The 16,467-nt window shown below is 36.0% G+C and overlaps 1 protein-coding gene across 2 annotated transcripts in view; it reads left to right on the top strand.

The window, feature by feature from the left end:
- The window catches only part of LOC116169480 (kinesin-like protein CG14535), a 34,281-nt gene that overhangs the window by 12,499 nt on the left and 5,315 nt on the right, over positions 1 to 16,467 (top strand). For both annotated transcript variants that reach the window (XM_031485583.1, XM_031485584.1), the window contains exon 3: positions 5,530 to 5,727. In XM_031485583.1, coding sequence (XP_031341443.1) covers positions 5,530 to 5,727 — 198 coding nt within the window. The remainder of the gene's footprint in view (positions 1 to 5,529; positions 5,728 to 16,467) is intronic.

Raw genomic sequence — 16,467 nt, 5'->3', positions numbered from 1 at the left:
AGGCAAATAGCACACTTATTGAAACGCAAAAACAAGATTATTGAATGTGATTGAGCAAAAGCGCAAAATGAATAAAAAATGCGCAAAGAGTCGAAGGAAATTCCGAATCATTGCTCACAGAGGGTCAACATGGTGGAAAAATCTGGAGAAAGGGGGGTAATTATGGACAACGCTAAACACACATTTTACATCATATCTACAATATACAAAGTTAGTTATCCGAGGGAGTATCTCTTGAGTTTACATAATTTTAACATGTTAATCTAATATACTTAAAAGTGGCCAACTCAAGGGAATTTAAAAACAACTCCACGTCGTTTCCCACTTGTAAATTGTAAAACGTTTCGAAGTCCTTACATTAAGTACATGAAATACATGGTAAGTTAGCTGGACCTCCTCCAGTCCAGAAGGTATCTAAGGTCATCGATACGGTAACTCATAGACTACAGTTGTATTTCGAGATGAATGCCGCCAAGTAACTTTGGAACTGCTGTATTACCTCTGTACGGAGAAACAGTTAAAGGCATTAAAAAAGGAGGATTCGTACACCAAAAATTGAAACCGCTAATCCATCTAGATGAAAAAGATAGAAATAGAAAATAGGAAGAAACCCCTCCTTCTTGATAAACTAAATTGTACATACCTACTACTTAAATAAGAGGGCTAATTATGGATGAAGCAACAATCGTCTATGGAAAATTGTCGTATAAAAGGTGACAGCCAAGAAATGGTACACTTCAATTAAATGAAATGCGAATGGCGATACTTACGATAAAAAACGCAATTATATCCTCCCTATTGGAGTTTTTAAGCGAATCCGTTCACTATTATTCGAGAATCTCCAATTTAATGAATCCAATTGACAGGATTAATTTTAAAATATTATAATTCCATGCGTTCTCAGGTTCAACTAACGCCTCAGCTGTTGGTTAATGATGCACTAAAATTGCGTTTTTCAAATGGAGCCATCTATTCGAAAATTACGAGGATCATTCAACTAAATATACCGTGAACGATAATAATGCTTGTACTGGAGAAAATAAACCGTTACAAGTGCCCACGGGAACGGGGAAAACCGGGAACGAGTACGGAAAGAAACGGGATTTTCCAAAGGCAGTACGAAGTTCGCCGGGCTTGCTAATTGTTACATTCGTCATCAGGCGTGGAATAAATTTCGCAGTAACGCGATGCATCACCAATTTTTTAATCAAAGTCTAATGACATGATCCAACTGATATCCCACGGTCTTCACCAAGAGCTCTGATGTTCAGACGTCGATTTGCCCAACCAGGGTGTTGATTTTGTCGACGTGTGAATCATCAGTTGACGTAGAAGGGCGTCCAGGACTTGCATTGTCTTTAATCGACTGACGACAATCTTTGAAACTATCATGCCATTTAAAACACGTTCGCAACTTCATAGCAACATCGCCGTAAGCCGTCTTGAGCATATCAAAAGTTCCGCTCTCAGATTTTCCGAGTTTAACACAAAATTTCACAGCAACCCTTTGCTCGTTCAAGTCACTCATTCTAAAATCCGCTAAACGAGAAAAACACACTTCACTAGCAACCGCGTATAGCTAATCAACCAATAATCATATTTGCATTCAACAAACTGTTTGGTAATCAGCTGATTTGTACAAAGGCAGTGACACCAAGCGGATTTCCCTGGAACCAACTGCGTCCGCGTAATTCAAACAGTCTACGCAATTTTTGAACAGGCCTCGTACATATTGCTGTGAGTAATAGCATGGGGTCAGTATACCACCCAACAGACACCTAGCTAACCAGCTAAAATTACACAATTTAGTTTTCATTTTCTTACTTTTCTCATGGAATGACTGGGTTCCGACACAACAAAAATCTTATCATGACTTAAAACTCTTATAAACTAGTAGGTATACAGGGCCGATCCTGGACCAGTTCAAGGTTGCTCGCCCCCTGGTGGTCACCTTGAGAAGTAGGTCAAGGTCACGCGTCCTCGTCCCCTGGTGGTGACCTTGGGAAGTAGGTCAAGCTCGCGTGCCACGTGGCGGTTGACCCAATGGCATTGACCTCATTTTTGGGGTGGCAAATTACAATCTCAAGGTCATCAAAATTTTCAGGATTACTCGAGGACATTGACCTTCTTTGTGGTGTCAAATTACATTTCCAACGTCATCCGAAGTCGTTGACCCCATTTTTGTGGTGGCAAATTACATTTTCAAGGTCATCCAAGGTCGTTGGCACCATCAATTTTCAAGATCATCCGAAGTCATTGACCCAATTTTTTGTAGTGACAAATTACATTTTCAAGGCCATTCTAGGTCATTGAGTCCATTTTTTGTGTTGTCAAATTGAAAATTTATGGGGTCAATGACATCGGATGACCTTGAAAATGTAATTTGATACACACAAAATGGGGTCAATGACCTAGGATGGGCCTGAAAATGCATGGGGTCAATAACCTCGGATGGTCTTAAAAATGTAATTTGACACTGCACACAATGGGATCAATGACCTCGGGTTACCTTAAAATTTTATGGGGGTCAATGACCTCGGGTAATTTCACACCGCCAAAAATTGGCTCCATGACCTCGGATCACCTTAAAATTTTAAGTGATCGATGACCTTGGGTGACCTTGAAAATGTAATTTGACACCACAAAAAATGGTGTCAATAACCTCGTGTAACCCTGAAAGTTTTGATGACCTTAAGAATGTAATTTGACACCCCAAAAATGTCAATACCCTTAGGTCAACCGCCACGTGGCACGTGACCTTGGTCCACTTCCCAAGGTCGCCACCAGGAGGCGACACATGTCCTTGACCTGCATCCCAAGGGCAAGCGACCTGACCTGGTCCAGGATCGGCCCTGTATACCTACTTAAACTTGAAATAGCATCATATAGCAGCAATCAAATTCCATTCCAGTGAAATGACCACTCAAATTTTGAATAAAATTGGAAATAACATTCAGATAAAAAGAAATGTAAAGAAATCTGACACAGAAAGATAACATTCTATCTGGCTTTCAAATTGGGATTCAAATTGACACATAATGAATTGATAACAAGAAATTACAAGAATTTAATTCACACATCATAAAACGAAAATCAAATACAAAAATCCTGTAAGAAAAATTTAAGGCTAACATCAAAATCAAAATCAAAATCAAAAAACAATTTAATAGATCTCAAAATATACTCACAGTTCTGTTAATAATAATCTATAAACTGGTCAGGACAAAAATGATCTGAAAAAACTCGCTTTCACACGAATCTGACTGACTCATATTTAAAATGCCAAAACAGGCTCGAAGAGAATAAACACTCAAATTTATGACTGCTCAGATGAGACGATTTTTCTTGTATTACAATCATTGTTTTTTTTTCCTTGAAAAAGACAAAGTTTTTAAACTCGAAATACCATGAGTAAACTTCTTCATCAAATCGAACTTGTTTCCACATTACTTTGTTAACATGAAAACGACTACGGTTCGGCTCAACAGCCCGTTTACTTTCCAATCCTTTCTATTTAAGCAAACATCACGTCCTAAAATCTACATCGTAGTTCCCGACGATACTCGAAATTCCATCACCGGCATCCGAACTGATAACTACCTGCGTTGCTTATCTCGCACGTGCCATTGTTTATCACAAAACCAATTAATTTTTGTCCGACAATAAACTTTTTACTAACACCTGACCCACTAAAAGCTTTACAACATTACGATTAAATGTTCCCTTATTTATGCGTTCTACATTTATCATACAAACTAAATACAAGAACTAAAATTAAATGAATTAAACAATTTCCGACTTAATTTACAATAAGAAACATTAAAATGACCATTCGATCAAGTTTTCCCGTTCAATGCCCATTTGAAATTAAAAAAGAATAGACCAGTTTATACTTATAGATAAAATACAAGTCACTAACAATTTCACTAAAGCCCATGCAAAAAAACGCCGTAAATACACTGATATAGCTCTAAAACTTGAGGAACAACTTGAAAATGAGAGTACAAGCAAAGAGTAACCAGAATACAATGGGTACGCTTTGGTACAAGTACGTTTTTTGTTCGCCTAGGATGATATTTTCTGATGAAGGCAACGTACCAACAGCATTTAATTAATTATGTTGTAGCTGCTATGCCATCGCTTAATGTGGTTATTATGACATATCGATGCTCGCTCATTCAATCGTTAAGTATAAATTAACGTATCTTTTCTATGGCATACATCTTAGATAAAATTGCAGACATTAACACATTAATTACTATTACAAATTGCTCGTTATGGCAAACTCAGACAGGCGTTATAATAAAGGCTCGAGTGTTGACAAGATAATTAAAGAAAAGTTGTACCTACCTATCGGTAACTGTAAATGAACACATCAAATACCTGTGCAGTGGGAATAATCATTTAGCTGACAAATGAAGATATCGAAACGAAATAAATTTGATTCGAAATGCCGCTGTGACGGTAACAAAGGGTTCCCCATAAATAAAATAAAATGTGACGGGACGCTTCTGTTCAGATCTTGTCGCTCGAACATTTGCCTTTTCCAGAATCGCTTTTGCATGTAAATGTGTTATTACAACTAGCGTTACCCTTCGGAAGCAAAACTTCCGCATTATATTTAAATCTCGTTACCGCCTGCGAACTACTCCATTCACTATTACGCTAATACCTAATCTCGCCGGTATTCCTTCGAATAAAAAGACATCGAATACGTCTAATAACTAGCAACTCATTTCAATGTAATAGCCTCGAATTTTTACAAATAAAAATGTATGAACATATTTTATGAAAGCGAACAATGCGTGCGAAGCACGTGAAAAATTTGCAATTTGATGAAACCTTTGCGTTAGCAAAGCGATGCATGCATACAAAATACTATATTGGTTTCGCCATTTTTCAGGAGCCTATAAGCCCCTAATCCTCTGCGTGAATAAATACTTCCTATAAAAGAAGATATCTACTTTACTGCTATACAGGATTACAGATATTTCGAAATCGACTTTCGTTTTGGAAAGTTTGCTGAAAAGTCGAGGGGGCCCAGTTCGGCTCATCCAACTATACGAAGTTAGCGGAGACAGTAATATTAATCATGCCCCGTTTAATTTAACTAATAAGTATCAGCGCCGTTACTGATGTTTTCCAGTTAGCAGATTAGGGTTAATGAAGAAAGATCAATCATCTTTCGGCCGTGTTTGCCGACTTAATTAGCTTTAAATTAACAAGCGTTTAAGTGGAGGGGGTGATTTACTGCCGCCCTGTCGTTTCTTTTAATTGAATTTGAATTTCTAGATCTGAAACGGGACTTTAAGTACCTTATAGGTAGTGGACGTCCAACTCTAGCAATTTGTCAGTAAATAATCGGCTTCCCTCGCAGTAACTGTTCCCCCGAGATCAATTGGCAGGTCAACTGTTTCCATCAGCGATCTACCCCTCAAGCGTGGTGGCGAATTCATATCTACATAGGTGGACGTTTAACCCTTTGAATGCGTGTACCGACAACCTTTACAATTTTCATTTTATTTTCAGGCAAATCGTACACCATGCTCGGCACGCCCGAAAATGCAAATACGCTGGGCATTATTCCTTGCGCAATTTCGTGGTTATTTCGAGGAATTAATGAACAGAAACAGAAGACGGGAGCTAGATTTTCAGTACGTGTATCCGCCGTTGAAGTATCTGGACCGACGAACCAGCTACGGGATTTATTGTCCGGTTATTCAAATGGTAAGCTTATTTTGTTTCCATTTTATGACTCTTTAAGAGTGTACTTATTGCCGCTGCGTTACATTTATTAATATTGTGTGGCGTTTCCACCCCGACAAATAATTGCAATTTTTAGTTTTTCGCACTAAGCAACTTGAAACTTATGCCCTGAGATTCAAGGATTGTACTTGTTAGGTTAGGCAACTTATCAAACTCTCGCAATAAAATAAAATTGCGGCCGGCATTTCCGCTACCTACAATACAATAGAAACACTCTACCAGCAACCCATGCGGTTTTTCCAAAAATTGGCAATTGGCATATCATCCATCATGGAAAGAACCCTGACGTTTCTATACTATTACTTACGCACTCATTTCATTACACGTACGCGGGTGTCCCATTTTCGAGACTTACCTATGAGATATCTTCGTAATGGTTAGTGCTATCAAAAAACTAATATACGGAGTATGTGCTCCTTTTGGGTCAAATTAAAAATGGTAAAATCAAAATTTGAAAATTTTGCTTCGATTAAGAGATACGGGTGAAACTTAAAAAATTGTCAATTTCAAAATGGCCCTATATTTTCTTCGTTAAAAGAGATACGAAAAAAATGTTTACATAGTACGAATGTTTCTTTATAATTATTTTTTCATCAACATGCTGCTTTTACGGAGTCGGGTAAAAAAGTTATCGGACCTAACTGCTAAAAACGTAAATATGGAGTGTAGCTCTATACCGGTGCGAAACCTGGACGATAGACAGGGCAAACAAAAGTAGGATAGAAGCATTCGAAATGCGGTGCTATAGAGGGATAATGGGGATTATCTGGACGGATAGGGTAACAAACAAACGAAGGAGTTTTGGAGAATAGGGAAATGTGGAAAACCGTGCAGAGAAGACGAGATGATAGGGCACATGCTTAGACACGGAGAATTAGTACAGCTACCTATAGAAGGTAGGACAGAGGGCAAGAGAGGGGTAGGACGACGACATAGACCAAATAGTTAGGGACGTAGGCAAGGGTAGTTATGTAGAAGTGAAAAGATTAGCGCAGAATAGGAAAGGGCGGAGGACTGCATCCAACTAATGTTAGAATTAGGGACTCCAAAAAGAAGAAGAACCTAACTTTATTTGTTAAATGGAACGCCTTGTATCCTTTAATCTAACCAGTAGCATATTAAGCTCCCTTTTCAAAAATATATCATTAAAAACTTGAAAAAAATTTATAAAAAATTTAGAAAAATGTAATAATCTTTTTGAAATTGTTGTGTATTTTTTTGAATCATTTGGACCTTTCTGTATTTTTTAAATCGTTTTAAATCTTGTTTGAAATGTTGCGAATCACCTGAATCTTTTTCTAATGTAGTCCTGGGTGTGTTATATTTTTTAAAAAAGGAATTTAATATTCTCCCTTTTTATATTAAAATATATGGGATGTTCGATTAAAAAAAATGACGTTGTTCCGATAACTTTTTTACCTGACCCCGTACACTGAAAACAGCTTATTATAAAGAAACTGTGGTAATAAACGTTCAGTGTCCCTTTTAACTAAATAACCATATGGCCATTCAGAAATTGCCATTTTTTTGCTCGTATCTCTTAAGAAAGCGAATATTTTCAAATTTTGATTTTGTCAATTTACGTTTGACCCAAAAGGAGCATATGACGTCTATACTACTTTTTTGATAGCACTAACAATATTACGGAGGCGGAGGTGCCTTAGAAAAATTGGATAGCTCGGGGATGTAAAGTAAAAAGGAGCGTAGATTCTCCACAGCGGTTGATTCGTAGTTTCTTCATTGAACGTCACCCAGTTTCTTTAAATGTTTAACTCTCCCTATATAAAACTGGGACGATACAAGGGAAGTAACAATCAAATCCACTACCGAAACACTGATATATCGTTCTTGAGCGATCATCAAACCCAATTAAATTTAAATTAAATATACGAATGCAATATATAAATTCACATATATCAAAACTATTACCTCAATAAATCCCCTAACTCAATAATGATCAAGTAAGTTAATGTTCTCAATTTCACCATTCCCAAAAGGTAAAATATCTCAAGCAAAACTTTGCATCGATGATCAAAAATAGTATATGTAATGAAGTTCTCCATTTTTTGGTTCGTTGAGATTCTTTGAAATATTAAAAGGAACCACAAATGTTTATTGTTTCTATAAAACAATGATGATGGGTGGTTAACCCGAAATCGATTGCTTTATAGACAGAATAAACATTTGTGGTTCCTTTTAATATTTCAAAGAACAAGTAAGGGTAACAATATAAAACACCTTACCTTGAATCTAATAAGCGCTGTTGCAGAAGAGAGCTCTCGGACGAATAACAAGCTTAGAACAAACGAGAAGAACCAAATTTTCCGAGCTATGTTTCGGTTATAAATAATTGATTAATGCCTAAAGGAGCTTGGGCTACTTATCACCAACTTCAAAATCGTTTACGTGAACTGTGCACAACTGTTTCGGAAGGAAGGCAGTACACTTAGCCAAAAGAATAATTGTAACGGGCTAGTTACACTTACAGGGCTTGAATACCTTGCGCTCCTCAAATAAAATTTATTTTCTACGGCACTGGCAGAAATTATACTATCAAAATTAATCTTTTGCAATAAAATAATTAATACCACAACTAGCTAGTAACACATAAACCTTTAATTACTTTACCTTGTGAAACGTTGGTTCTTTATCTCCTCTTATAATCTGCAACTCAAAAACCCGATGCTCTGGTTTGATCACTCTCAAATAAATACTCATATAAATTGACTTGTTTGAATATATTAATGAAATGATTTAAACGATTGATGTTCTTCGTGTAACTAATACAAATTAAATTTTTAATACCTATAGCGTGATCAGGTGATCGCGTTTTCAACCTAATCATGATTTATGATATCCGTAATTAATCAGACACCTGGTATAAAGCTCTAATTTGCACACAGATGGTTGACGCAATTTGTTTCATGACCATGATCCGCACTTCAGGCCAGCTCCAGTTCATTTCTATTTCGCTGATATCTCATTAATTGTCAATAATTTGTAACCATAATTGGGAAAAATATTAGTTCAAAATGTTTACCTTTTACTTTTCTTTTTGTAGAAAAACAATAATTATTGGTTGCTATTTTGCGGCGAAGATTATTGGCACTGAATTTCTTCTCTTTCACTCGCTTTTGCAATTCACTTAGCCCTTAACTATAGGAGCAACCCACTTTTTTATTCTAGCGCTAACTTTCATTTACTTACCATTGTAAATATCTTGCACATATATGCACTGTTAACTAAATTCACACTGTAAAATCAAAATTTTTATCTACTGTAAAAAGTAAAAAGAATTTGATTTTTTAGAAACGATAGGCCCTTACTCTTTTAATTTAGAACTGAAGTTTGGGGTATTACACATTTATTACCATTATTTTTATGAAATTCAATTATTGGGGACCTGCGACACCCTGTATAAATAGATCAAAAGGACGCAAACGTCATAAGAACATGTTTCTGCATAGTGGGTGTGTGAATGCTTTTCAATATTAACAAGCAGTGTCACCAAAAAAATAGGAAGTGGCAAAATAGCAATGGATGTATCACTGTCATATATACGAATGCACGAAAACAGATCAAATAAAAATAAAAGTAATTGTTACTATAAACATTGAATAATAAATCTAATAAATCAGATTTATTATTCAATGCTATAAACAAGTAGCTTCGGAGCTCGGGTCCAATCTAAAAACAAATGGCGAAAGAGATATATTCAATGAATTGCACTTATTATCAGGGCGACAATATTTTTCTTAAATAAAAGTACTTTAGGTACAAAAAAGAATCGTTTGCTCTTCGTATGCTAACGAAAGTAAAACAAATGAAATTACCGTAGATAAAACTTAATAGAGAGAAATATTATTTTATTGGGAATATTATAATAACCTTACAAAATTATCTCAAGAATTTTATAAAGCAGCTGCACCATTATTAAAATGGACACATTTCTACAGCCGATATCATCATCATTCTTCAGCGAATATTTTCACCGATTGCGATTTTTTTTTCATGAATACGAAACGTGCAATTAATATTACTTGGCACTTGCAGTACTTCCTCTGAAAATGCATTAGATAATGAAAGTGTATTAAGCAATCTCTCATACGACTAGCACATGTCTAATTTCCAAGCAATATTCTAATGCGAACATTGTGTAGGATTTTATATGGAAATGAAAAATAATGTTATAAAAATGCGGTTGAGAAATGAGGCAGGGGGTTTTAAATTACAGTAATTTTCAAGTCACTCTTATCTCTGACATCGTGAAATCATATCAAATACGGAAAGTCACAAAATATAAATGCAACATCTGAGCACGCCACCCGAGCTATTTCCTACGGGCGAGTTGCATTTTTAAAGAATTCCTCCGCAAAATCGTCCTGAAGTAAAAGCAAGATAAACACAGTAACACGTTCGTAGAGATTCTTATTAAACCAAATTGTGTAAGGGGGCGTTACAACGGTGTCTTACATATCCTACAAATTGTAATAAACCAGACGACATCTGCCGCAGATGTGCTTTATTGCTACAATATGCCGCGAATAACCAATTTAATTTGTAAATTTGATAAAAAAGACGTACGCGAGCAAATTATATGTTTATTTAAAAAAAATGCCAAGATAAACTGATTAAAATTCCTTTAGGGAAGCTATTTATAAATTATAGAAAGTGCGAGAGAATGGGGTAAAAGCTAATTATTTTGAAGCTCTTACTTCATTAGCAGATCTTATCGCCGCAGTGAACAGTTTCCTAAGGTACAGACCTGAAAAATCAATAAATTTGCAATGCTAATTTTTCAAAATGAGAATAATTGCCTTCTTCTACTTGCATAAATACTCCTTAAAAAGTAATTACGCTATTAATATGCACATAAATTCATTCCCAGGCACTGTTTTTCGCTAGCTAATTTTGGGTGATTTCACGTTATAATCAGTTATATCAGTAGTTACTCTACATCACCTTAAAAGGACATCAATTTTCTTTAAATTCGATTTTGACTGTGTAAGGCACCATTTGCACGTAAATAAAAAGTGATCATTACTGAATACAGAGCTTTCTGCTCTTATGAAACATGATATTAGGAACCTATACCATTGAATAGAAAATTTCAATGCTAAAGACTAAATGGAACATACTTAACAGTTTCAATGTAATTCACGAAAGTGGGAGTAATGTAATAATCACGCATTTCATACCATTTAACCTTCAGTGTCTTCATTTGCATGACGGGGGGATACCTCTTTCAATTTGTATGTCAAAATCTTTCCAATTTTTTCGGAATTTTTGTTTAAAATAACTTGGAAATTAGGAAAGATATACAAATCGTAGTTTTAAAATTTCGATCATATTCTGTCGTTTTATTTGGATTCGGGTCATTTGGCAATGAGAAATTCCAAAAAATTTGGATAATTTGTCCATAAAAAGTTGGACTTTGGATTTCTTGGTAGTCTCGAATGAAGGAATGAGGGAACCAATTAGAGACCGGGAAGCGACAGAACCTGTCATATTTTACAAGCATTTTTGACGCATTTAAATCCTCTAATGCTATACTGTAAAATGTCTGTAGAAGCTTGCATTGTTTCCAATACGTGTATTTTTGCACAATATTTGTGATATACAATTTTTCGTTACGCGTTCCGCTGAATAATTTCTACCTGGAAAGTAAGGGTTCCAGGAGAACAGAAAACGGTGTCGCATCAGGTGACGATTGCACCATACTCGACCGTGATCGGTAGGTTAAAGAAAAGTCACGGATACTGTCGATACGGTACTTAATAGTACTCAATTGTTTTGTTAATAGCAATCTAAAATTGTCGCACAACTCCTTTGATAGTACTACGAGCATGTTACGACGCGCTTGTTAATTTGTTGTTTTATTGTGTAAGTATTCAAACTATCTCGTACCCAAGCTTGCTATCGGAAAGGAGGAACGCAAATAACACAACGCAAATAGTATATTGAAAGACAAGTGTTACAATGCGACCTATTGTAATACGACTATCTTGTGGCACGAGTGGCGACGCGAAGCGTAGCCACGAGTGTCCGCAAGATAGGAGTATTACAATAAAGCATTGTAACACGCGTTTTTCATACTATTTTTTCTATTTCGGTGCTTTAATTTAATTAAAAAAATCATTATCAGAAACTATAGGGAACATTAGAACTAACATGTTTTATGTTGGGAACACTTTTTATGCCGTTAAGTTTTAGGTTGGCAGCGTAGTAAGACTGACATTTTGAAGTTCAAACATGGAAGTACCCAACGAAGTACCTACTTGTACTAACTAGTAACTGCCAACTTAAGAGATTAGTTACCAAAAAAAACGACTATAATCACTGTCTTTGTACAACTGTTTTCGGCCGAAAACAGTTGTACAAAATCATCATTGTGACACCGAAATAGAAAAAGGTTTATTGTATGATTTATTAAACTAAATAAATTTAAAAGCAACTGCACTTTTTTCCCCACGTGTAAACTGTGAAACATTCCGAAGCCTCTTACATCAAGTGCATCAAATACATTGTTAATTGGACGAACCTTCTTTGATCCTGGCCCTGGATACGGGAGCTCTTAGACTAAAGTTGTATTTCTAAGTAATTTTAGAACTTCGGCATGTACTTCTGCAAGGACGAAACGGGTAACTACTAAAAAAGGCGTATTCGTAATAATTGCAACTAAAACTAAGTACCTTACCTTTTGTTACAACACAAAACACACGAAAATTGAACATGAACACAAATATCAGTGTACTCGCTGAAGGCAAAAGCAAAAATGATAATAAATTTACAATAAACTTGCACAAACCTACAAACTGCACCATCAACAAATCTAATTCAAGACAAATCTTTCATTCATATGCAGTTTATCATTGTTTAAAACTTACTGATATCAAAATTGTTAACATATAGCAAAGTGTTGTTCGCCATATTGAATGAACTGCGCGTGCCAATGCTATGCGCGGATATTGCAGGTGAGAGAGAAGGGAAAACTAAGATGCAAGCTCTCTCTCTCTGCGCGCACGGCGCGCGATGTCCCTTTCTACATGTCGATGATTATCAGCTTGTAAACGGTGTTTCTATTTACACCAACGGTACCTACTCATAGATTGAATTTTGAAAGCGAACATTTTAATATACAGGGTATTACATTTAAAACAATATATTGAAGTTATTTTTGGCCTAACCAGATGTGAAAAGTAATAATTCTGACATTTATTAAGCACTATTGAAGTAGTCTATTTGCAAGCAGACACTTAATAGTTCTTTCAAACATACATCTAAACTATGGAATTATTGCGCCTGGAGGAATAAAAATTGAGTGTGATCAAACAGGCGTCCTGTTGTCTGCGTCCTAATACCCGGCCACCATCCATAACAGTTGCTCATATAATGTAAGTCTGAGGCACGAACTTATAAATTAAGATGGACTGCTGATCAAACAGTTGCATAGAGGTAGAAATGGCCCTAGCATGGGCGCCGCCATGATGTGCACATTTTATTTATTTTCTAGGGGAATTTTCCTAGTGCTCAAGTTTTGAGAGTATTGCAGCCTTGGAAAATTCATGTGTCACAGTAATTTATTTAGAAAACCTGAGGTTAATGTTGGGTTAATGCTTGTTTATTAGTTGATTTGAATTTCGCGCCAAGTGAGTGCACATCATGGCGGCCCCCATGTAGGTGTCATTTGTTAATTCAGCATTAGCAGCCCATCTTAATTTATAAGTGCGTGGGTACAATTCAAGGAGCCCATAACAAAACGAAATTTTAAGAAGATTGATACTGACTCTTTTGCTCTTGATGCTGAACGTATTAACTGGCAACTGATTGATCAGTGCGAGGACCTTGATAAAGGTGCTAAAATGCTTAATGATTTTATTCTTGAGTTGTTTGATCTAAACGCTCCTTTTATCAAAATTACGCCAAGGAAAAATTATAAGCCATAACATTATTGAGATCATTCGATTAAGAAACAAGGCACACAGGATCTTTTTAAATAAAAGAACTGAAGCAAGTCGGCAATATTACTGCGAGATAAGAAATTATGTTAAGTCAGCGATATCTCGTGAAAAGAAGGCATTGTACAATTCATGTTGAATTCCAACAAAAGTAATTCGAAAAAAGTGTAGTATCACTTGCAACAGTTGGGTGTACCTACGTACGTACAAAAAAGCGAGTGCTAGGAACGAGATACCTGCATGATTACAAGACTCCGCGGCCATGAATGAGTACTTTTTAAATATTGCTGGTGATTCAACAATCGATTTGAACTTGATTCAGTTTTTCAATAGCACGGTGAGGTGTAAAAATGCATCTTTCACTTTTAATTCGATTACCCAGCAAGATATATAGGGCGTTAAAAAACATTTCGTCGAAAGCCTTTGGCCAGATAATCTCAACATAAACATGATAATTCTAATCATTCCGCACTGTTTGAATTCTGTTCTAAAGTTGTTTAATAATTGCTTACGTGATGGCATTTTTCCACAAATTTGGAAGACCGCTGGTATCTTACCTCTAGCTAAAGTCGCAAATCCCACAACTTAAAATGATCTACGGCCTATATCTTTACTGTCGCCATTTGCGAAAATCTTTGAAAAAATACTTGCTGCACAAATTACAAAGTATTTGGAACATTACAGCATCATACCTGCAAACCAATCTGCTTATAGAAAAAAATACGGTATCAATACTGCCCTCTTGAAAATCATAACTGACATCTCATATAGTTATTGAAGTTATGATTAATCGCTATGTATGTACCATTTTAATTCTACTCGACCAAAGCACAGCATTCGATTTGGTAAACCATCAGTTGCTTGTAGCCAAATTGCGGGATCTAGGTTTTGACAATAGTCCTAGTTTAACATGGTTTCAAGCTTATCTTAACGATCGTTTTCAAAGAGTTAGACTTGCATGTGTGCATGTGCATCGTCAAGTTATATGAAGATTGAAAGTGGTGTTCCGCAAGGAAGTGTGCTCGGACTTTTTTCAGTGTTTACCTACGACTCACCTACATGGCTTCAACACCTTCAATATCATCTTTATGCTGACGATCTACATAGTAGAGGGCACAGAATCGCCAAAGTCGTTTAGAAATGATTTTCGTTTACACTTCGGGGTTAAAAGCTGAAACCAATTTTAAATGATGCATGATCATTAGAAATATCAAAATCCAGAAGGCGTCAAAAATCGTCCTGTACGGGGTGGCTCTAGAGGGTAAATTGTAAAAAACACCCCAAATTTTTTTTTGCATATTTTGAATTTATTGAATATATACTTTGCACTGCCCATAGCTCAGGTATGTGAAACCGATACAACTATTTATTATTTAGTGTTTTTTACGACCGAAAAGCACGGGATTAAATGAGGAATCTCAACTTTCGCCGGCGTCTAACGAACTCGACCGTAATATTTTGACAAATTAGCGCTTCAACTCGTCGTATCTAATTTATTTGCATCCTGATCAAAAAATATCCATTAATAACGTTGTAGAGCGTATTCTGGACATTCTGAACCACTATTTGTAATTCACTTCACATTACCGAAAAGTTTTGTATCGATTTATTTATAAACGCGCGCCTATGACTGAGTAAGGACGATTATCGCTTGCGCATAATACACGCGGTTTATAAGGCGCGCGTATCTCCCTGCTTGTGTATATTAAAAACCTTCTGGATATTAAATATTCCAGTCAACTTGTTTATTTTTTTAGATGCAAATTGTATACTGTATGATTATTTAACATTAACGCAAATACTTAATCAGAATCTAGTTCCGATTCGGATGCCTCTTGAGATGTTTTCGAAATAATCTGATTAAGTTTTTGCAAGTGGGCTTCCGTCCCATACATTTACAGGAGCTAATGCACGGTAATTGCTTTTTTGAGCACGAACAATGAAATCTGGAACATCCTAAAAAATAAAACTATGTAAAATAATACAAAGACAAAATGTAATTAACAAAAACCTTTTCTGCAGTTACATTTAGCCAAAATAGATGTATCAGCAGGCATTGATGGTCATGGACCACTACCATGAAAAATCTATCAAAGATTGCACATTTGCACGCGTACAAAGAGAACCTCGCAAGAGGAAAATATAAAATGTACAATTGACCATGTATCTACAGATGTGGCATTTATTTATTCATTCCTCGTTTAACAAGCAAGAATTAACAGATTTTTTATGTCGTCAGTTATATGAGTTTTCGAAAGATTCTAGTTTAACATTTGTAACCAGTGGAGGATTCAAAGACGTTACTGAATATAGATCAAATTTTCCTCTTTGTAGTGATTTACTTGCCTCTTCACACGAAGAAGCAGATACCAGAATCCTACTGCACATTCTACAAGCAAAATTAGAAGGATATTCAAGGTGTATTATTGACTGCAGAGATGCCGACGTTCTTGTCTTACTTGCTCATTTCAAAAACCGTCTCACCGAGGAAGTGTGGGTAAAAGTTGGAACGAACGACAACGTACGGTTTATAGCAGTACACGAACTAGTCATTTCCCCAAGTCTATTGACAAACTTGCCTGCATTTCACGCAATTACTGGTTGTGATTCTACAAGTCAATTTGTTGGACTTGGCAAAACAACATGCTGGAAAATTGGTTTGTTGTATCATGATTTGCTAAACGGTGTTGGATCTTCGACACTTAATGAAGATACATTCAATAATATGACTCAATTTGTCATT

The sequence above is a fragment of the Photinus pyralis genome, unplaced genomic scaffold (assembly GCF_008802855.1).
Source record: "Photinus pyralis isolate 1611_PpyrPB1 unplaced genomic scaffold, Ppyr1.3 Ppyr1.4_LG4, whole genome shotgun sequence".
In the NCBI taxonomy this organism is placed as follows: Eukaryota; Metazoa; Arthropoda; class Insecta; order Coleoptera; family Lampyridae; genus Photinus; species Photinus pyralis.
Note: the sequence above shows the minus strand (reverse complement) of the source record. Positions and strands in the feature narration are given on the sequence as shown.